At 42.7% G+C, this 23,336-nt stretch overlaps 1 protein-coding gene across 1 annotated transcript in view; it reads right to left on the reverse strand.

Annotated features, from left to right (window-relative positions):
- The window catches only part of ANKFN1 (ankyrin repeat and fibronectin type III domain containing 1), a 935,619-nt gene that overhangs the window by 110,497 nt on the left and 801,786 nt on the right, over nt 1-23,336 (reverse strand). The window contains exon 16 of the mRNA XM_069752446.1: nt 3,007-3,220. Coding sequence (XP_069608547.1) covers nt 3,007-3,220 — 214 coding nt within the window. The remainder of the gene's footprint in view (nt 1-3,006; nt 3,221-23,336) is intronic.

A 23,336-nucleotide genomic window follows, 5' to 3' on the forward strand; every position in this document is an offset into this window, starting at 1 on the left:
ACCAAAACAGGTGTATTGTTTTGAATGTGAATTTATTGTTTCCCAGCTGAGATTGAAAAATGATCCCTGTTTTTGGAGTCTGCAACTGATTTGCTAATCACAAAACCATTAGGCAATCACAGAGATTTTTTATCAACTCTTTTTTAGGAATACAAGCCATTCCAAAACTTAGCTCTATCTTGGGAGTCAGAAGCCAGGAGATGTGTGGCTCATGTGGCTGTGCAATGATTGTGGGGTGTATAGAGATTCAAAAAATAAAAAGAGACCTTTTATATTAAAGGTGAAAAAAGAAAATATGGTCATGTGCCTTTACAAATTAGCATGAGATCCAAAAAGCTAGATAGGATCATGTTCTAAAAACATGTATCTACAACTGGCTGGTATTCGGGTGGCATGTGTACACATCTAATATTAGAGCAGTGAAGCAGGCTAAGAAAATATTTTAACCAAAGCACACACTTTGTTGGGTAAACAGATGTGCTTAAGTTGCAGGGTTATGGAAAATTTGCTTGTGTGTCTCAAAATACAAGAATCACACTTTCAGTGGAAGGCAAGCTTTGAATTCAAAATTGATTTTTAGCTGGACAATTAGCAACGAAAGGTTTAATACTGATCCTCTTGCTTGTAATGTGTGAAAAATATGCAAATAGTCACTTTGAGTGACCATACAGCTACGATAGTAGCTATATATCACTTGAATTGTTGATTTAGTATTCACAGGCTGAGACGATCACTCCCATTTTCAATCTGGTACATTGGCACTAAAGTACTGCACTTCAATTGCATTATGCTTTTCTTCTATCCCAATGCTGCATTTTCTGAGATCCTACCCCTACACAGTGCAGGCATAAAACATAATTTCTTGACTGTACCCTACCTTTTATACTGACTATGATTTCCCTTTCTGATTAGCTGGGCTGGACCATGTGAACAAATTGATGCAGGCAGGGCACTATGGAGAAGCCGGCTTGGCTACTCTTGCCATTATTAGCATGATAACTGAGTCTACAACAGTGCTCGAAATGGCACTGGGCATACTTTTTTTGTCAGAGTTTTCGAAATTGCGTGGAACAGCAAAATTCAGGAATTTTGTCTAGAACTCAATCCTCCGTGGATCAATCCACTCATCTCTACTCACCTATTTTGCCCATTATTATACAGAGATGTTTTAGTGCACCAGGAATGGCCTTAAACCACCTATATTTGGACAGGGTAAATATAAACCCTGATTGTTTTCCTAGGTCATCCACAAGTTGGCAGTGATTGTTTCATAAAAATTGGGACCAGATCAAGAAACTTAGGGACTGCCTTTAACTACCATATATACTTGAGTATAAGCCGACCTGAGCATAAGCCGAAGCACCTACTTTTGCCACAGAAAACTGGGTAAGCTTATTGACTAGAGTATAAGCCGGGTATGCATTGTCCTCTCATCCCTGCACTGCTATGCATGGCTCCCCTTCCCTGTCCTGGTATGTGTGGCTCCCCCTTCCCTGTCCTGGTATGAATGCCTACCCGTCCTTGCCCATCTGGATGCCTCCCCTGTCCCTGTCATTCTATGCAGGATTCCCTCTTCCCTGTCCTGGTATGAATGCCTCCCCGTCCCTGCCCCTGTCTGCATGCCTCCCGTCGTTCCTTCCCTGTATGCATGCCTCCCTCGTTCAGTCCCTGTATGAATCCCTCCCCTTCCCTGTCCTGGTATGAATGCCTTCCCCATTCTATTCCTGTATGCATGCTTTCCAGTTCCATCCCTGTATGCATGCCTCCTTATTCCCTATCCCTGTGTGCATGTTTACTATTGAAAAAAAACAAACATTATACTCACTTACCTGCGTGCCCTAGGTGCTGGCACTGCATCTCGTTCCGGCTGCCGTCGCCTGCCAGCAGCTCTTCCTGTGCTCAGTGGTCACATGGTACCGCTCATTAAGGTGATCAATATGCACTTCACCCCTATGAGAGTGGAGACGCATCCATATTAATCACCTTAATGAGCAGTACCACATGACCGCTGAGCACAGGAAGAGATGCAGGCAATTGTTGCAAGCAATTGCTACCATCCACCTTTTGTGTCTCCCCTTTTTCCTCATAGATTGTAAGCCTGCGAGCAGGGCCCTCATTCCTCTTGGTATCTGTTAATCTATGTGTTTATTGTTATGCTATAATGTCTATTGTCTGTACAAGTCCCCACTATAATGTAAAGTGCTGTGGAATATGTTGGCGCTATTGAAATAAAATTATTATTATATTATTATTATTAATATCTTTGCTGTGGACAATTTCTTTAAGTGTATTTTCTTAAATGTATGTGTATTGTATTTAACATTTCAAAAAAGTGAAAATAGCGAGTGTGTCTCCTTAACCCCTTTCTTCAGCCATAAATTTTTGTTTTTACATTTGCAATTTTCCCTTCTCTTCTCTGAAGAGCAATGACTATTTTTTTTTACTTTTCTGTTGATATAGACATATGAGGACTTGTATTTTGCAGGAAGAGTTGTAGCTTTGAATGACATTGCCATTTTACAATACAATGTACTGAAAAATAGAAAGGAAAATTCCAAGTTGGATTAAATTAATAATTTCTAAGGTTGAAGGTAGACATATGTCTATTTAATTAAACATATAACCTAACATGTTGATCCGCAGGAAGGTAAAAATCCCACAATGCATAAGCTAATTGCCTCATATTAGGTGAAAAATGCCATGCATCAATTACCCATCACAGAATCTAGAAAGGCATTTAGGTCCTCCTAAAACTTTTTTTTGTACATACACGTCATTTTGCGCTAAGAGGGTAAAGGAGTTGTCCGGCATTTATTAAACACTTTAATTTGGGCATTGTTGACCTAAAAAAAAGCAACACGTGAGTAGATGAAAATCATGTTCCCATGTTTTTCAAAGCTGGTTATCTTGAGGCAGTAATCTCAGAATGTATCAAGCCAACAGGAAATGAAATTATAGACACATCAGTGAACACTTGACATGCCTAATGTGTGATCTCACTCTTACCACTTGCAGTCCGTCTTTGATGCAACTCTGGTGATGGGGACGGGGATGGCAGACAGTCTAGGTGAGAAGATGTAGAATTATTTTTCTTCCGATTCTCTTCTTCTGACAGGTCAATAAATCTGGTGACAGGCAATCCAGCTACTGGTTGTTTATATCTAGCATACTGAAGAGCGTCCATGATCCATCTCATTTCACGCCAAATTTCATCTGTTTGCTGCAAAAGATGAATAATTCCTGACTCAGTATAGCACCAGGATAATGGTATAGCAGCAGTCAAAAAAACTATCTGAGCTAGGGACTAAATTTAATGTTGGTGGGATATAAGGGCTAATATGGCCTGGTGTCCTTTTCAGACACTATGCAGCTTCCATGGAGTTTTAGCTTCCAATTTTTCTTTCCACCAAAATGGTTGCGGGTCTTCTCAGATTATCTGATGCACATTTTTCATCAGTAACCTGATATACTTCTACTGTTCTCAGTTTGGGTAGTGCTGGGAAAATTAAGGGAAATGTTTCAGATTATTGAAGTATTGAAGCACGGTCTGCATTGGCCCAGAGTCAGCAACAGTAATGCTGGGGGAAAGAGAATGGGTCCTACTACAAGTTGGCAGAACTATGCTGTAAAATGTAGAGCTCCCGGTAATATTACCTGCTACAACACATCACTAGGGATGAGCAAACCCATGGAAGTCTGGGTTCTGGTACCCGATCCAAACTTTATTCCAAAGTTCGGTTAGGGTACCAGAACTGTACCCAAACATTAACCAGGACCTGAACCCCATTAAAAACAATGTGGACCCCAACTCTTGAGCTGGCAAATTGTCATTTTCTTACTCTCTCTCTTCCTCCCTCCCTTGCCCAGAACTCAAAACTTTGCAAAGGACATTCGTAAGAAGTCCGTCTTCGGAGTACAGTTGTCCTTTTGGACACTAACTGTCCAGTACGAACCCCAAACTTTTATGTTTGGGGTTGCTCATCTCTACACATTACATGTTAAAGTCAACCAATAGACCACAGGGTCCCTGAAAGCACAGCATCTACCCAGATACTGTATATGTTACCTTCAAAATATTTTTCAGAAATAATGTTAGCATCTGCAAAGCTAACACTATACAGTTATTGTTTAGAAAGCAATTGACTAGTTTAGTTCCTCAGTACAGACAAACTAATTCTTAAGATAATGTCAGGTGGAGCATCAATAGTTTGATAATGACATGGCTGGAAATCACAGTGGCAAACAGCCCCATCAATATTTTAATTCACCTTTAAAAACTGTTTCTATTATGGTTTTATAGGAGGAACAGCCTTTCACCTGTAAAATAAAGTGATTTAAAGAGTATTTGTCACTAGGTCAAAAGTGACCAGTTTTTGTTCTCATTTTATCCAGCTCTGTTATTTTTTTTTCTTTTTACTCCTTCATATGGTTCCACAGATATGGACCTTTTTATTTAGTGTTACTTTTTACGGTCTTTACCAAGGGGGGCAGGATTCTCTATGGTGTGTCTTTGTATTATTATCCTGTTTGCACTACCTGCTTTGGTAGAGACTAGTGATGAGAGAGTGTACTCATTGCTCTGGTGGTCCGAGTATTTGTTAGTGTTCGGAGATTACGTTTTCATCACGGCAGCTGAATGATTTACAGCTAATAGACAGCTTGATTACATGTGAGGATTCCCTAGCAACCAGGCAACCCCCACATGTACTCATCCTGGCTAATAGCTGTAAATCATTCAGCTGAGGCGATGAAAACTTAATCTCCGAATACTAACAAATACTCGGACGTCACCCGAGCGTGCTCAGGAAAACCCGATCAATGAGTACACTTGCTCATCACTAGTAGAGACTATAAATATATAGCTAATAGTGATGAGCGAGTGTACTCATTGCTCGGGTTTTCCCGAGCACGCTCGGGTGATCTCCGAGTATTTGTTAGTGTTCAGAGATTTAGTTTTCATCACCGCAGCTGAATGATTTACAGCTATTAGCCAGCTTGATTACATGTGGGGATTACCTAGCAACCAGGCAACCCCCACATGTACTCAGCCTGGCTAATAGCTGTAAATCCTGCAGCTGTGGCGATGAAAACTTAATCTCTGAACACTAACAAATACTCGGGAGATCACCGGAGTGCGCTCGGGAAAACCCTAGCAACGTGTGCACTCGCTCATCACTAATAGCTAACAAAAGTCTAATATTTCTGCACTCATATGGCAATAAAAAGAAAAAAGCAGGGATAAAATAAGAAAAAATCTGGTCACTTTTGCCCTTGTGACAGACCATTTTTATGAAAATTAGTTAGATTAATAAAGCACAACAGCCACATTTTCAGCTGCGTTGTTACCACACCATGGCTTTCAATACTTTCAATACCATCACTCTTGTCCTACTGGACCTTGTAGAATAAATCTGAGCAGTACAGCTTCTGGTAACATAATAAGAATTGGAAAAGGGACAAAAAAAGGACCATTGTATTGTATGGTACATGTTTAAAGGGGTTTCCAACACTTGATTTTTTTTATATACAGCTGCCAATGATCTGAAATAGCAAAAGGAGTAATAGTCTTCTTACGAATCTGCTGGTTCACAATGCTGAGACTTCCCTGGTGGCCACAGTGGTGTCAGAACGTCACTGCTATGGACAGTAGTTGGGTACAATAGTTGGGTACAGTCACTTACTATTGCAAAATGTCAAGGAGCCAGGTGAATAAGCACCATTGTGGGGCTACACGAGCATTGGGTATAAGACTGGCTGAGACGGATAAGGTGGCGGTTACTCCATTTGTAATTTTAGACTATTGAGGCTGTTTTTAGAAAATGTATTAGGTAGAACAACAGCTTTCACCTCTTGGCGTTCTCTGAATTGCCTGTTCATTGTTCCACCTCCACATACCCTGCATTAGATGTAACACAGTGTATCTGTCACCACTCAGCTGTCAGGTAACCCGGGACCAGGGGCACTTTCCCTGTCCCTAACAGTAGGGGCACCTTAGCTTGCCCTATTCCCCGGGATACTTCTGAAGGTGAAGATGCTGGGGCCTCCACCCATGCTTATCTCCTGAGTTAGCCCTCTGTCTGTTCACTTCCCCTACCCAGGGTAGAGGGGAGCTGCCATGCATCGCAATACACCAACCCAACGAACAAGGCAACATGAACATGACATGGGGTAACTGAAAATACAGTGGGGCAAAAAAGTATTTAGTCAGTCAGCAATAGTGCAAGTTCCACCACTTAAAAAGATGAGAGGCGTTTGTAATTTACATCATAGGTAGACCTCAACTATGGGAGACAAACTGAGAAAAAAAAATCCAGAAAATCACATTGTCTGTTTTTTTATCATTTTATTTGCATATTATGGTGGAAAATAAGTATTTGGTCAGAAACAAACAATCAAGATTTCTGGCTCTCACAGACCTGTAACTTCTTCTTTAAGAGTCTCCTCTTTCCTCCACTCATTACCTGTAGTAATGGCACCTGTTTAAACTTGTTATCAGTATAAAAAGACACCTGTGCACACCCTCAAACAGTCTGACTCCAAACTCCACTATGGTGAAGACCAAAGAGCTGTCAAAGGACACCAGAAACAAAATTGTAGCCCTGCACCAGGCTGGGAAGACTGAATCTGCAATAGCCAACCAGCTTGGAGTGAAGAAATCAACAGTGGGAGCAATAATTAGAAAATGGAAGACATACAAGACCACTGATAATCTCCCTCGATCTGGGGCTCCACGCAAAATCCCACCTCGTGGGGTCAGAATGATCACAAGTACGGTGAGCAAAAATCCCAGAACCACGCGGGGGGACCTAGTGAATGAACTGCAGAGAGCTGGGACCAATGTAACAAGGCCTACCATAAGTAACACACTACGCCACCATGGACTCAGATCCTGCAGTGCCAGACGTGTCCCACTGCTTAAGCCAGTACATGTCCGGGCCCGTCTGAAGTTTGCTAGAGAGCATTTGGATGATCCAGAGGAGTTTTGGGAGAATGTCCTATGGTCTGATGAAACTAAACTGGAACTGTTTGGTAGAAACACAACTTGTCGTGTTTGGAGGAAAAAGAATATTGAGTTGCATCCATCAAACACCATACCTATTGTAAAGCATGGTGGTGGAAACATCATGCTTTGGGGCTGTTTCTCTGCAAAGGGGCCAGGACGACTGATCCGGGTACATGAAAGAGTGAATGGGGCCATGTATCGTAAGATTTTGAGTGCAAACCTCCTTCCATCAGCAAGGGCATTGAAGATGAAACGTGGCTGGGTCTTTCAACATGACAATGATCCAAAGCACACCGCCAGGGCAATGAAGGAGTGGCTTCGTAAGAAGCATTTCAAGGTCCTGGAGTGGCCTAGCCAGTCTCCAGATCTCAACCCTATAGAAAACCTTTGGAGGGAGTTGAAAGTCCGTGTTGCCAAGCGAATAGCCAAAAACATCACTGCTCTAGAGGAGATCTGCATGGAGGAATGGGCCAACATACCAACAACAGTGTGTGGCAACCTTGTGAAGACTTACAGAAAACGTTTGACCTCTGTCATTGCCAACAAAGGATATATTACAAAGTATTGAGATGAAATTTTGTTTCTGACCAAATACTTATTTTCCACCATAATATGCAAAAAAAATTATAAAAAAACAGACAATGTGATTTTCTGGATTTTTTTTTCTCAGTTTGTCTCCCATAGTTGAGGTCTACATATGATGTAAATTACAGACGCCTCTCATCTTTTTAAGTGGTGGAACTTGCACTATTGCTGACTGACTAAATACTTTTTTGCCCCACTGTACTAGGCATACAAATTTTCACTCACATACAACAGTGGAATGCAAAGGGACGGGGAAAAACCAAAGTAAGGGGAAGGAAGTAAATTATTACACTTACAAACCCACGTAACAGTCACAGATAACTGACTCACTAGAAAGATCTAGGGAAGATAGATTGTGCCTATCCCTGAAGGTAGCCTTTCCTATCAGTGGAGGTTGGCACCCTTGGTAGCGAAGTGGCGCTCCTGCTCTATTTCAACTGACCCTCAATGACGCTCACCAGGACTCCTTATCAAAGCGAAAACCAAACACCTAATAAAGTGATATAGTGCAAAACAACTTATTTGTCAGTTTCTTGGTACCTGATAACTACTGAGCAGTGCAGACAATAGAGCTCAGCGTTTTAGAGACATGCAAAATTACCACATAACTAAAATCGGTCATGAGCCTTCTAGGGCAATAAGTATGTCTTGGTTAATCTTTCTGTTATCACTAATATCCCAATGTGATAAGAATAAGAGAGGGGGGAGTTTAGTGTATAATCTTCAATAAAAAGGGAAACATGTCAGGAAGGGGTACCAGCTCCTTTTAAGATAAGTGTTTTTCTATTTTGCTTGTAATAATTGGTGCCGTTTCTTATATGAAGGATGTATGGTATGTATGGTGTCTTTCAGTTGGGGACAGGATGGCATTGTACCCCTGAAACCACATAATTTCTTTATTTGATTATCTGTCATTTGACCATCTTCTCTTCTGTGTTGAGGTGTGTTATATAAGAAACCTATTTGAAAATACATCTATGTATTCTGAGTGCTTCTCTAATTGGAGATTATACACTAACCCCCCCTCCTCTTATTCTCATCACATTGGGATATTAGTGATAACAGAAAGATTAACAAAGACGTACTTTTGCCGTAGAAACGCATGCGTCGTGCGGCCCTATCGTTAACATTGGCGCTGCATGGGGCCGCATGTACATGCATTGTAATGCGTTTTGGTGCGTTGTACGCCGCATGCGGTGTTAGGGCGCACCTGTCAGGGCGCGGCAAACGCAACATGTTGCATTTTTCGGGCGGCGCCGACCTTTTAAAAAACGCATGCGTCGTGTTTGCGTCGTGTTTGCGTCGTCGATGCGCCTTTTTCCCCATTGACTTGTATTGACAACGCAGACGACGCAAGTACTTGCGTCGTGGTGCGTTGTACGACGCATGCGTTTTCCAATAAAAAATGCAAAACATAACACCAACCCTCTTCTAGCCATTGGTGGTCCTTATCTATTGTGTAGACACTTTTTTTTTGGGGGGGGATGAAGAATGACTCACTGCACAAAAAACGCATGCGTCGAAAAACGCTGCGTTTTTTGGTCAAAACGCAACTGCGTTTCCAAAAAACGCAGCGTTTTGCGCCGCATGCGTTGAACGCATGCGGCGCAAAAACGCAGCGTTGTGCATGCGTTTTGCTGTGTTTTTGTTTGCGTTGTGCGTTGCGGCAACGACGCTGCGGCGCACACCGCAAATGTGAACGTAGACTAACTAGTTGTTTTGCACTATAGCACTTTTTTTAGTGTTTGTTGGTGGCTTTGAAAAGGAGTCCTGGTGAGGGTCATTGGGGGTCAGTCGATGTGGAGCAGGGGCGCCACTTTGCTACCCAGGGTGCCAACCTCTGCTGATAGGAAGTGCTACTTTCAGGGATAAGCCCAATCTAGCTTCCCTAGATCTTTCCTATTGTCAATTTTTGAATTTATTGTGCCATTGTTGCATATCCCGGTGGATAACTTTCACAAGATCATTGCCTCAAGACCCTGTACCGAATCCTTTATTAACTGTAGTATTTTTTGATCTTTTTAAAAATAATATATTAAAAGTTAATTTTTAAAGGGTTTTTGTTTTGACACTTGGTTCTCTCACAGTACCAGTTTTACCTGGACTGCTTGTTTAAGGCACAGCAATTAATGAATTGTAACGTATTTGGAAATGTTGTACAATTGTCACTTAAAAGGGAACATGTCACCTGATTTGGGTAGCGTGGATCAGAGAAAATATATTTTTAAGATGAACCACAGTGACAAGACTAGTCAGGAACAGCCATTGCCCAGTGCTGCAGAATGTGATTGACAGGTCTCTTCCATAGTCAGACACCTGTCAATAACTTCTAGTGGTGCTTGCAAAATCCGGCGGCACCAACTAGTCTGGTCTTCACCTATGGTCTCTGGTCAGTTCTTTAAAGTATATTTTTTCTGAAATGCTGCATTGATACAGCCAAACTCTGTCTCTTGCTGCTTCGAGCAGCATTAATTTAATGACAGGTCCCCTTTAAAAGTGGAATCTGGGATTACTAGACCTCCGCACTATATTATTCAAAGACTTATACCTGAATTTGTATTATTATTTTCTCGTGTGTGAATGTCAGTATAATAGTTGCAGCAACTCTACTTTCCTAAATGGTGCAGGAACATAAGTGACCTAGTGGCGAGTAACTATGTATTAGCATGCTTGAACAAAAAGTCATCACATAGTCAATCATATTCAGTGGGGAATAGTGTTAACAATGATGATACGGGCTGCATAAAAGTGATCGAAAAATATAGGACATCAAACGTAGAGGTATCAGTACAGAACAATGCGTGTTATGTGCTTTGGAATAATATATCTGTTTCGGACCCAATTTGGATATAAACAGACTGAGAAATGCGCCCTGTTGGTATGTCCGATGTGTGATTTTCAGAACTATACGGTATTTACCTAGCCTTTCCCTGCTCTCTGTAATGTGCGGTTAGTGGAATGACTGTTATACAGTTTTAATGTATGATCACACACATGTTCCTGTGGTTTGTGGTCACTGCTGAAGATCACTGTGGTCTGCATAGATGATTTATTCCTTACTAGGTATGGTACAGCTGCTTTTTATTAACATAGAGCAATCTTACCATCAGCTAAGAGATATTCTGTGCCTGTGTGACAGAGACGCAGAAAAATCAGGATATCTTCTCTCTTGTGTATGCATGTCAAAAGTCAATAGTATCAACATAGCAGGAGACAAATCAGACGCCGTTGTGTATTTCAAAAGTTTGGCAGTTTTCTGTATTGTCTTCAAAAATAATACGGAAAGATAATGATTCGGAACCTTTCGTGTGGATGAAAAACTGTGATTGATGAATGCCAGTGCAGAGCTGGCACAGTAATAGTTTCTATGTTGTAGGCATGCCAGTTTTCAAGTAACCAGCATTTCTATAATTATTGAGGCACAATACCATGTGTAAACTAGATTTTTTTTATATTAAAGAAGCATTCCCATATTTTTTTTTAATTAAATGTGTGTATATAATGTAATGTGAGTGTACTAACCCCTTAGTGACAGAGCCAATTTGGTACTTAATGACCAGGCCAATTTTTACAATTTTGACCACTGTCAATTTATGAAGTTACAACTCTGTAATGCTTCAACGTATCCCACTGATTCTGAGAACGTTTATTTATGACATATTGTACTTATTGTTACTGGTATAATTTCGCGATATAACTTGCGTTTATTTATGAAAAAAAAGGAAATTTGGCAAAAATGTTGAAAATTTTGCAATTTTCATAATTTTAATTTTTGTACCTTTAAATCAGAGAGAGCTGTCACACAAAATAGTCAATAAATAACATTTCCCACATGTCACCTTTACATCAGCACAATTTTGGAAACATAATTTCTTCTTGTTAGGAAGTTATAAGGGTTAAAAGTTGACAAGCGATTTCTCATTTTTCCAATAGAATTATAAAATCATTTTTTTAGGGGCCACCTTACATCTGAAGTGAGTTTGGGGGGTTAATATAACAGAAACTACCCAAATTGACACCATTCTAAAAACTGCAACCCTTAGGCTGGAGTCACACTAGCGAGTTTTACGGATGTATGAGTGCAGAAAATACGTCCGTAAAACACGCCTAACAAACGTCCCAATTATTCTCTATGCCCCTGCTCCTATCTGCCGTATTTTACTGATCAGTATTATACGGCTTTCTACGGCCGTAGAAAATCGCAGCATGCTGCGTTTGTCACCGTATTGCGCAAAAAAAAGCCAATGAAAGTCTATGGAAGCCAGAAAAATACGGATTACACACGGACCAGCAGTGTGACTTGCGAGAAATACGCAGCGGTGTTAGAGAGAAAAGCCGGCAATTCAGTGCGGTGTACAGTAAAATCACACTGACAGCTTACAGTAGAATAGGTAGAAAAAATGTGTACACATAGAATAGGTATATATATATATATGTCAGTGAGACACATATACAGTGGGGCAAAAAAGTATTTAGTCAGTCAGCAATAGTGCAAGTTCCACCACTTAAAAAGATGAGAGGCGTCTGTAATTTACATCATAGGTAGACCTCAACTATGGGAGACAAACTGAGAAAAAAAAATCCAGAAAATCACATTGTCTGTTTTTTTAACATTTTATTTGCATATTATGGTGGAAAATAAGTATTTGGTCAGAAACAAAATTTCATCTCAATACTTTGTAATATATCCTTTGTTGGCAATGACAGAGGTCAAACGTTTTCTGTAAGTCTTCACAAGGTTGCCACACACTGTTGTTGGTATGTTGGCCCATTGCTCCATGCAGATCTCCTCTAGAGCAGTGATGTTTTTGGCTTTTCGCTTGGCAACACGGACTTTCAACTCCCTCCAAAGGTTTTCTATAGGGTTGAGAACTGGAGACTGGCTAGGCCACTCCAGGACCTTGAAATGCTTCTTACGAAGCCACTCCTTCGTTGCCCTGGCGGTGTGCTTTGGATCATTGTCATGTTGAAAGACCCAGCCATGTTTCATCTTCAATGCCCTTGCTGATGGAAGGAGGTTTGCACTCAAAATCTCACGATACATGGCCCCATTCATTCTTTCATGTACCCGGATCAGTCGTCCTGGCCCCTTTGCAGAGAAACAGCCCCAAAGCATGATGTTCAAACCACCATGCTTTACAGTAGGTATGGTGTTTGATGGATGCAACTCAGTATTCTTTTTCCTCCAAACACGACAAGTTGTGTTTCTACCAAACAGTTCCAGTTTGGTTTCATCAGACCATAGGACATTCTCCCAAAACTCCTCTGGATCATCCAAATGCTCTCTAGCAAACTTCAGACGGGCCCGGACATGTACTGGCTTAAGCAGTGGGACACGTCTGGCACTGCAGGATCTTAGTCCATGGTGGCGTAGTGTGTTACTTATGGTAGGCCTTGTTACATTGGTCCCAGCTCTCTGCAGTTCATTCACTAGGTCCCCCCACGTGGTTCTGGGATTTTTGCTCACCGTTCTTGTGATCATTCTGACCCCACGGGGTGGGATTTTGCGTGGAGCCCCAGATCGAGGGAGATTATCAGTGGTCTTGTATGTCTTCCATTTTCTAATTATTGCTCCCACTGTTGATTTCTTCACTCCAAGCTGGTTGGCTATTGCAGATTCAGTCTTCCCAGCCTGGTGCAGGACTACAATTTTGTTTCTGGTGTCCTTTGACAGCTCTTTGGTCTTCACCATAGTGGAGTTTGGAGTCAGACTGTTTGAGGGTGTGCACAGGTGTCTTTTTATACTGATAACAAGTTTAAACAGGTGCCATTACTACAGGTAATGAGTGGAGGAAAGAGGAGACTCTTAAAGAAGAAGTTACAGGTCTGTGAGAACCAGAAATCTTGATTGTTTGTTTCTGACCAAATACTTATTTTCCACCATAATATGCAAAAAAATAATAAAAAAAACAGACAATGTGATTTTCTGGATTTTTTTTTCTCAGTTTGTCTCCCATAGTTGAGGTCTACCTATGATGTAAATTACAGACGCCTCACATCTTTTTAAGTGGTGGAACTTGCACTATTGCTGACTGACTAAATACTTTTTTGCCCCACTGTATGTATATATATTATTACTTCATACAGCGCTAGATAGCTTTAAAGCCGGTAATTCAATTACCGGCTTTTGCTATCTCCTTCCTAAACCCGACATGATATGAGACATGGTTACATACAGTAAACCATGTCATATCACCTATTTTTTTGCATATTCCACACTACTAATGTTAGTAGTGTGTATATGCAAAATTTGGTCGTTATAGCTATTAAATTAAAGGGTTAAATGGCGGAAAAAATTGGCGTGGGCTCCTGTTGTGAATTCTGTGGCAGAGCTCCCTCCTGTGGTCACAAGTGGTACTTCACCTGAGGAAGGAAACTCAGAAGCCGCAGTACCACTCTCCTCCACCAACGGAAGCTCACAGAGAGAATCAGCCGATGTGGTGAAGTCGTTAGGTGCTGCTCTATTTAACTCCACCTAGTGCTTTGATCCTGGCCTCCAGTCAATGTTCTAGTATTGGACCTGTTTCCTCCTGGATCGTTCCTGTGGCCTGCTGCTCTGCATAGCTAAGTTCCGCTTTTGCTATTTGTTTGCTGTTTTTTTCTGTCCAGCTTGCTATTTGTTTTTTCTTGCTTGCTGGAAGCTCTGGGACGCAGAGGGTGTATCTCCGTGCCGTTAGTTCGGTACGGAGGGTCTTTTTGCCCCCTTTGCGTGGTTGTTTGTAGGGTTTTGTGTTGACCGCAAAGTTGCCTTTCCTATCCTCGCTCTGTTCAGAAAGTCGGGCCTCACTTTGCTAAATCTATTTCATCTCTACGTTTGTCTTTTCATCTTAACTCACAGTCATTATATGTGGGGGCTGCCTTTACCTTTGGGGTATTTCTCTGAGGCAAGGTAGGCTTATTTTCTATCTTCAGGCTAGCTAGTTTCTCAGGCTGTGCCGAGTTGCATAGGGAGCGTTAGGCGCAATCCACGGCTGCCTCTAGTGTGGTTGGAGAGGATTAGGGATTGCGGTCAGCAGAGTTCCCACGTCTCAGAGCTCGTTCTATGTTTTTGGGTTATTGTCAGGTCACTGTATGTGCTCTGACTTCTATGTCCATTGCGGTACTGAATTACCAGATCATAATAGTACTGGAGGCCCAAAGTACTAATGATTCTCAATAGAGGGAAAAAAGAAGTTCTGAGACCATTTTTTTTTCTCTGCACTGTGTTTTGCCTTTTTTTTCCCCTAGACATTTGGGTGGTTCAGGACACAGGTGTAGCGATGGACATTAAAGGTCTGTCTTCATGTGTGGATCAGCTCACGGCAAGAGTACAAAATATTCAAGACTTTGTGGTTCAGAATTCTTTGTTAGAACCAAGAATTCCTATTCCTGATTTGTTTTTTGGAGATAGAACTAAATTTCTGAGTTTCAAAAATAATTGTAAACTATTTCTGGCTTTGAAACCTCGCTCCTCTGGTGACCCAGTTCAACAAGTTAGGATCATTATTTCTTTTTTACGTGGTGACCCTCAGGACTGGGCATTTTCTCTTGCGTCAGGAGATCCTGCATTAACCCCTTCATGACCGGGGGATTTTTCGTTTTTCCGTGTTCGTTTTTCGCTCCCCTCCTTCCCAGAGCCATAACTTTTTTATTTTTCTGTCAATTTGGCCATGTGAGGGCTCATTTTTTGCGGGACGAGTTGTACTTTTGAACGACATCATTGGTTTTAGCATGTCGTGTACTAGAAAACGGGAAAAAAATTCCAAGTGCGGTGAAATTACAAAAAAAGTGCAATCCCACATTGGTTTTTTGTTTGGCTTTTTTGCTAGGTTCACTAAATGCTAAAACTGACCTGCCATTATGATTCTCCAGGTCATTACGAGTTCATAGACACCAAACATGACTAGGTTATTTTTTATCTAAGTGGTGAAAAAAAATTCCAAACTTTTAAAAAAAAAAAAAAAAAAAACTTGCGCCATTTTCCGATACTCGTAGCGTCTCCATTTTTCATCATCTGGGGTCGGTTGAGGGCTTATTTTTTGCGTGCCGAGATGATGTTTTTAATGATCACATTTCGGTGCAGATACGTTCTTTTGATCGCCCGTTATTGCATTTTAATGCAATGTCGCGGCGACCAAAAAAACGTAGTTCTGGCATTTCAAATTTTTTTCCCGCTACGCTGTTTAGCGATCAGGTTAATACTTTTTTTTAATTGATAGATCGGGCGATTCTGAGCGCGGCGATACCAAATATGCGTAGATTTGATATTTTTTTTATTGATTTATTTTGATTGGGGCGAAAGGGGGGTGATTTAAACTTTTATGTTTTTTTTATTTTTTTCACATTTTTTTAAACTTTTTTTTTTAACTTTTGCCATGCTTCAATAGCCTCCATGAGAGGCTAGAAGCAGGCATAGCACGATCGGCTCTGCTACATAGCAGCGATCTGTTGATCGCTGCTATGTAGCAGAATTGCACGTGTGCTGTGAGCGCCGACCACAGGGTGGCGCTCACAGCGACGGGCAATCAGTAACCATAGAGGTCTCAAGGACCTCTATGGTTACCATTCACAAGCATCGCCGACCCCCGATCATGTGACGGGGGTCGGCGATGATGTCATTTCCGGCCGCCCGGCCGGAAGCGGTAGTTAAATGCCGCTGTCTGCGTTTGACAGCGGCATTTAACTAGTTAATAGGTGCGGGCAGATCGCGATTCTGCCCGCGCCTATTACGGGCACATGTCAGCTGTTCAAAACAGCTGACATGTCCCGACTTTGGTGCGGGCTCACCGCGGAGCCCTGCATCAAAGCAGGGGAGCCGGCATCGGACGGTATAGTACGTCCGATGCCGGTAAGGAGTTAAGTAATATCGATGTGTTTTTCCTGGCGCTCGGATTGCTGTACGATGAACCTAATTCAGTGGATCAGGCAGAGAAAAATTTGCTGGCTCTGTGTCAGGGTCAGGATGAGATAGAGATATATTGTCAGAAATTTAGAAAGTGGTCCGTACTCACTCAATGGAATGAAGGTGCGCTCGCAGCTATTTTCAGAAAGGGTCTCTCTGAAGCCCTTAAAGATGTCATGGTGGGATTTCCTATGCCTGCTGGTCTGAATGAGTCTATGTCTTTGGCCATTCAGATCGGTCGACGCTTGCGTGAGCGTAAATCTGTGCACCATTTGGCGGTATTATCTGAGCATAAACCTGAGCCTATGCAGTGCGATAGGACTTTGACCAGAGTTGAACGGCAAGAACACAGACGTCTGAATGGACTGTGTTTCTACTGTGGTGATTCCACTCATGCTATCTCTGATTGTCCTAAGCGCACTAAGCGGTTCGCTAGGTCTGCCACCATTGGTACGGTACAGTCAAAATTTCTTTTGTCCGTTACCTTGATCTGCTCTTTGTCATCTTATTCTGTCATGGCATTTGTGGATTCAGGCGCTGCCCTGAATTTGATGGACTTGGAGTATGCTAGGCGTTGTGGGTTTTTCTTGGAGCCCTTGCAGTGTCCTATTCCATTGAGAGGAATTGATGCTACGCCTTTGGCCAAGAATAAGCCTCAGTATTGGACCCAGCTGACCATGTGCATGGCTCCTGCACATCAGGAGGTTATTCGCTTTCTGGTGTTGCATAATCTGCATGATGTGGTCGTGTTGGGGTTGCCATGGCTACAAGTCCATAATCCAGTATTAGATTGGAAATCCATGTCTGTGTCCAGCTGGGGTTGTCAGGGGGTACATGGTGATGTCCCATTTCTGTCTATTTCGTCATCCACCCCTTCTGAGGTTCCAGAGTTCTTGTCTGATTACCGGGATGTATTTGATGAGCCCAAGTCCGATACCCTACCTCCGCATAGGGATTGTGATTGTGCTATCGATTTGATTCCTGGTAGTAAATTCCCAAAGGGTCGACTGTTTAATTTATCTGTGCCTGAGCACGCCGCTATGCGGAGTTACGTAAAGGAATCCTTGGAGAAGGGTCATATTCGCCCGTCGTCGTCGCCATTGGGAGCAGGGTTCTTTTTTGTGGCCAAGAAGGATGGTTCGCTGAGACCTTGTATAGATTACCGCCTTCTAAATAAAATCACGGTTAAATTTCAGTACCCCTTGCCGTTGTTATCTGATTTGTTTGCTCGGATTAAGGGGGCTAGTTGGTTCACCAAGATAGATCTTCGTGGTGCGTATAATCTTGTGCGTATTAAGCGAGGGGATGAATGGAAAACTGCATTTAATATGCCCGAAGGCCATTTTGAGTACCTGGTTATGCCATTCGGACTTGCCAATGCACCATCAGTGTTTCAGTCCTTTATGCATGACATCTTCCGAGAGTACCTGGATAAATTCCTGATTGTGTACTTGGATGACATTTTGATCTTCTCGGATGATTGGGAGTCTCATGTGAAGCAGGTCAGAACGGTGTTTCAGGTCCTGCGTGCTAATTCTTTGTTTGTGAAGGGATCAAAGTTTCTCTTTGGTGTTCAGAAGGTTTCATTTTTGGGGTTCATCTTTTCCCCTTCTACTATCGAGATGGACCCTGTTAAGGTCCAAGCCATCCATGATTGGACTCAGCCGACATCTCTGAAAAGTCTGCAAAAGTTCCTGGGCTTTGCTAATTTTTATCGTCGCTTCATCTGCAATTTTTCTAGTATTGCTAAACCATTGACCGATTTGACCAAGAAGGGTGTTGATGTGGTCAATTGGTCTTCTGCTGCTGTGGAAGCTTTTCAAGAGTTGAAGCGTCGTTTTTCTTCTGCCCCTGTGTTGTGTCAACCAGATGTTTCGCTTCCATTCCAGGTCGAGGTTGATGCTTCTGAGATTGGAGCAGGGGCTGTTTTGTCGCAGAGAAGTTCTGATTGCTCGGTGATGAAACCATGCGCCTTCTTTTCCAGGAAGTTTTCGCCTGCTGAGCGAAATTATGATGTTGGCAATCGAGAGTTGCTGGCCATGAAGTGGGCATTCGAGGAGTGGCGTCATTGGCTTGAAGGAGCTAAGCATCGCGTGGTGGTCTTGACTGATCATAAGAACTTGACTTATCTCGAGTCTGCCAAGCGGTTGAATCCTAGACAGGCTCGTTGGTCGCTGTTTTTTGCCCGTTTTGACTTTGTGATTTCGTACTTTCCGGGCTCTAAAAATGTGAAGGCGGATGGTCTGTCTAGGAGTTTTGTGCCCGACTCTCCGGGTTTATCTGAGCCGGAGGGTATTCTCAAAGAGGGAGTAATTGTGTCTGCCATCTCCCCTGATTTGCGGCGGGTGCTGCAAAAATTTCAGGCTAATAAACCTGATCGTTGCCCAGTGGAGAAACTGTTTGTCCCTGATAGGTGGATGAATAAAGTTATCTCTGAGGTTCATTGTTCGGTGTTGGCTGGTCATCCTGGAATCTTTGGTACCAGAGAGTTAGTGGCTAGATCCTTTTGGTGGCCATCTCTGTCGTGGGATGTGCATTCTTTTGTGCAGTCCTGTGGGATTTGTGCTCGGGCTAAGCCCTGCTGTTCTCGTGCCAGTGGGTTGCTTTTGCCCTCGCCGGTCCCGAAGAGGCCTTGGACACATATCTCTATGGATTTTATTTCAGATCTTCACGTCTCTCAAAAAATGTCAGTCATTTGGGTGGTTTGTGATCGCTTCTCTAAGATGGTCCATTTGGTACCCTTGTCTAAATTACCTTCCTCCTCTGATTTGGTGCCATTGTTCTTCCAGCATGTGGTTCGTTTACATGGCATTCCAGAGAATATCGTTTCTGACAGAGGTTCCCAGTTTGTTTCGAGGTTTTGGCGAGCCTTTTGTGCTAGGATGGGCATGGACTTGTCTTTTTCCTCGGCTTTCCATCCTCAGACTAATGGCCAGACCGAACAAACCAATCAGACCTTGGAAACATATCTGAGATGCTTTGTTTCTGCTGATCAGGATGACTGGGTGTCCTTTTTGCCTTTGGCTGAGTTCGCCCTTAATAATCGGGCCAGCTCGGCTACCTTGGTTTCGCCGTTTTTCTGCAACTCTGGGTTCCATCCTCGTTTCTCTTCAGGGCAGGTTGAGTCTTCGGACTGTCCTGGTGTGCATACTGTGGTGGACAGGTTGCAGCAGATTTGGACTCATGTAGTGGACAATTTGACCTTGTCCCAGGAGAAGGCTCAACGTTTCGCTAATCGCAGACGCTGTGTGGGTCCCCGACTTCGTGTTGGGGATTTGGTTTGGTTATCTTCTCGTCATATTCCTATGAAGGTTTCCTCTCCTAAGTTTAAACCTCGTTTCATTGGTCCGTATAGGATTTCTGAGGTTCTTAATCCTGTGTCTTTTCGTCTGACCCTTCCAGATTCTTTTTCCATTCATAACGTATTCCATAGGTCATTGTTGCGGAGATACGTGGCACCTATGGTTCCATCTGTTGATCCTCCTGCCCCGGTTTTGGTGGAGGGGGAGTTGGAGTATATTGTGGAGAAGATTTTGGATTCTCGTGTTTCAAGACGGAAACTCCAGTATCTGGTTAAGTGGAAGGGTTATGCTCAGGAAGATAATTCCTGGGTCTTTGCCTCTGATGTCCATGCTTCCGATCTTGTTCGTGCCTTTCATATGGCTCATCCTGGTCGTCCTGGGGGCTCTGGTGAGGGTTCGGTGACCCCTCCTCAAGGGGGGGGTACTGTTGTGAATTCTGTGGCAGAGCTCCCTCCTGTGGTCACAAGTGGTACTTCGGCTGATTCTCTCTGTGAGCTTCCGTTGGTGGAGGAGAGTGGTACTGCGGCTTCTGAGTTTCCTTCCTCAGGTGATGTGGTGAAGTCGTTAGGTGCTGCTCTATTTAACTCCACCTAGTGCTTTGATCCTGGCCTCCAGTCAATGTTCTAGTATTGGACCTGTTTCCTCCTGGATCGTTCCTGTGGCCTGCTGCTCTGCATAGCTAAGTTCCGCTTTTGCTATTTGTTTGCTGTTTTTTTCTGTCCAGCTTGCTATTTGTTTTTTCTTGCTTGCTGGAAGCTCTGGGACGCAGAGGGTGTATCTCCGTGCCGTTAGTTCGGTACGGAGGGTCTTTTTGCCCCCTTTGCGTGGTTGTTTGTAGGGTTTTGTGTTGACCGCAAAGTTGCCTTTCCTATCCTCGCTCTGTTCAGAAAGTCGGGCCTCACTTTGCTAAATCTATTTCATCTCTACGTTTGTCTTTTCATCTTAACTCACAGTCATTATATGTGGGGGCTGCCTTTTCCTTTGGGGTATTTCTCTGAGGCAAGGTAGGCTTATTTTCTATCTTCAGGCTAGCTAGTTTCTCAGGCTGTGCCGAGTTGCATAGGGAGCGTTAGGCGCAATACACGGCTGCCTCTAGTGTGGTTGGAGAGGATTAGGGATTGCGGTCAGCAGAGTTCCCACGTCTCAGAGCTCGTTCTATGTTTTAGAGTTATTGTCAGGTCACTGTATGTGCTCTGACTTCTATGTCCATTGCGGTACTGAATTACCAGATCATAACAGGCTCCCGCGCAATTTTCTCCGCCAGAGTAGTAAAGCCAGTGACTGAGGGCAGATATTAATAGCCTGGAGAGGGTCCATGGTTATTGGCCCCCCTGGCTAAAAACATCTGCCCCCAGCCACCCCAGAAAAGGCACATCTGGAAGATGCGCCTATTCTGGCACTTGGCCACTCTCTTCCCATTCCCGTGTAGCGGTGGGATATGGGGTAATGAAGGGTTAATGCCACCTTGCTATTGTAAGGTGACATTAAGCCAAATTAATAATGGAGAGGCATCAATTATGACACCTATCCATTATTAATCCAATACTAGTAAAGGGTTAAAAAAACACACATTATTAAAAATTATTTTAATGAAATAAAAACAAAGGTTGTTGTAATATTTTAGTCTACACTCAATCCAATCACTGAAGACCCTCGATCTGTAACAAAAAAAAAATAATAAACCAACAATATCCATACCTTCCGCAGATCTGTCACATCCAACGATGTAAATCCATCTGAAGGGGTTAAAATATTTTGCAGCCATGAACTCTGCTAATGCAGCGTTGTTCCTGGCTGCAAAACCCCAGGGAATGAAGGTAAAGTAGGTCAATGACCTATATTTACCTTCATTTGCGGTGAGGCGCCCTCTGCTGGTTGTCCCTAGATCGTGGGCACTTTCCTAGAAAGCTCCCAGGCTCGAGTTCATGTGAGGACAACCAGCAGAGGGCGCCTCTTATGAACTCGAGCCTGGGAGCTTTCTTGGAAAGTTCCCATGATCTAGGGACAACCAGCAGAGGGCGCCTCACCGCAAATGAAGGTAAATATAGGTCATTGACCTACTTTACCTTCATTCCCCGGGGTTTTGCAGCCAGGAACAACGCTGCATTAGCAGAGTTCGTGGCTGCAAAATATTTTAACCCCTTCAGATGGATTTACATCGTTGGATGTGACAGATCTGCGGAAGGTATGGATATTGTTGGTTTATTATTTTTTTTTTTGTTACAGATCGAGGGTCTTCAGTGATTGGATTGAGTGTAGACTAAAATATTACAACAACCTTTGTTGTTATTTCATTAAAATAATTTTTAATAATGTGTTTTTTTAACCCTTTACTAGTATTGGATTAATAATGGATAGGTGTCATAATTGACGCCTCTCCATTATTAATTTGGCTTAATGTCACCTTACAATAGCAAGGTGGCATTAACCCTTCATTACCCCATATCCCACCGCTACACGGGAATGGGAAGAGAGTGGCCAAGTGCCAGAGTAGGCGCATCTTCCAGATGTGCCTTTTCTGGGGTGGCTGGGGGCAGATGTTTTAAGCCAGGGGGGGGCAATAACCATGGACCCTCTCCAGGCTATTAATATCTACCCTCAGTCACTGGCTTTACTACTCTGGCGGAGAAAATTGCGCGGGAGCCCACGCCAATTTTTTTCGCCATTTAACCCTTTAATTTAATAGCTAGAACGGCCAAATTTTGCATATACACACTACTAACATTAGTAGTGTGGAATATGCAAAAAAATAGGTGATATGACATGGTTTACTGTATGTAAACCATGTTTCATATCATGTCGGGTTTAGGAAGGAGATGGCAAAAGCCGGTAATTGAATTACCGGCTTTAAAGCTATCTAGCGCTGTATGAAGTAATAATATATATACATATATGTGTCTACTGACACATATATATATAGAGAGAGTCAGTATATATGTTTTTTTTATTTTTTTTTACACATGGATCCATTGTATAGCCGTATGTCGGTTTTGCAAGCCTGCGAGAAAAACACGCAATACAGATGCCATACGGATTACATACGGAGGATGCCATGCGCAAAATACGCTGATACACCCTGCCTACGGAGGAGCTACGGACCACTATTTTGGGGACTTTTCAGCGTATTACATCCGTAATATACGGACCGTATTGTCTTAAGCCGAGTGTGACTCCAGTCTTAAGGTGCGCAAAACCACATTCAAGAAGTTTATTAACCCTTCAGGTGCTTCGTGAGAACTAAAGCCATGTGGAAGGAAAAAATGAACATTTTACTTTTTCACAAAAAATTTACCTTGGAACCAATTTTTTTATTTTCACAGGGTATCAGGAGTAAATAGACAACAAAATTTGTTGTGCAATTTCTCCTGAGTACACCAATACTCCATATGTGGGGGAAAGCCATGATTCGGGTGCATGGCAGGCCTCAGAAGGGAGAGAGTACCATTTGACTTTTTGAACGCAAAATTGGCTGGAATCACAAGTGGCGCCATGTCACGTTTGGAGACCTCCTGATGTACCTAAACAGTGGAACCCCCCAATTCTATCTCTATAACCGTAACCCTAA

The sequence above is a fragment of the Ranitomeya imitator genome, chromosome 2, assembly GCF_032444005.1.
Source record: "Ranitomeya imitator isolate aRanImi1 chromosome 2, aRanImi1.pri, whole genome shotgun sequence".
Lineage (NCBI taxonomy): Eukaryota > Metazoa > Chordata > Amphibia > Anura > Dendrobatidae > Ranitomeya > Ranitomeya imitator.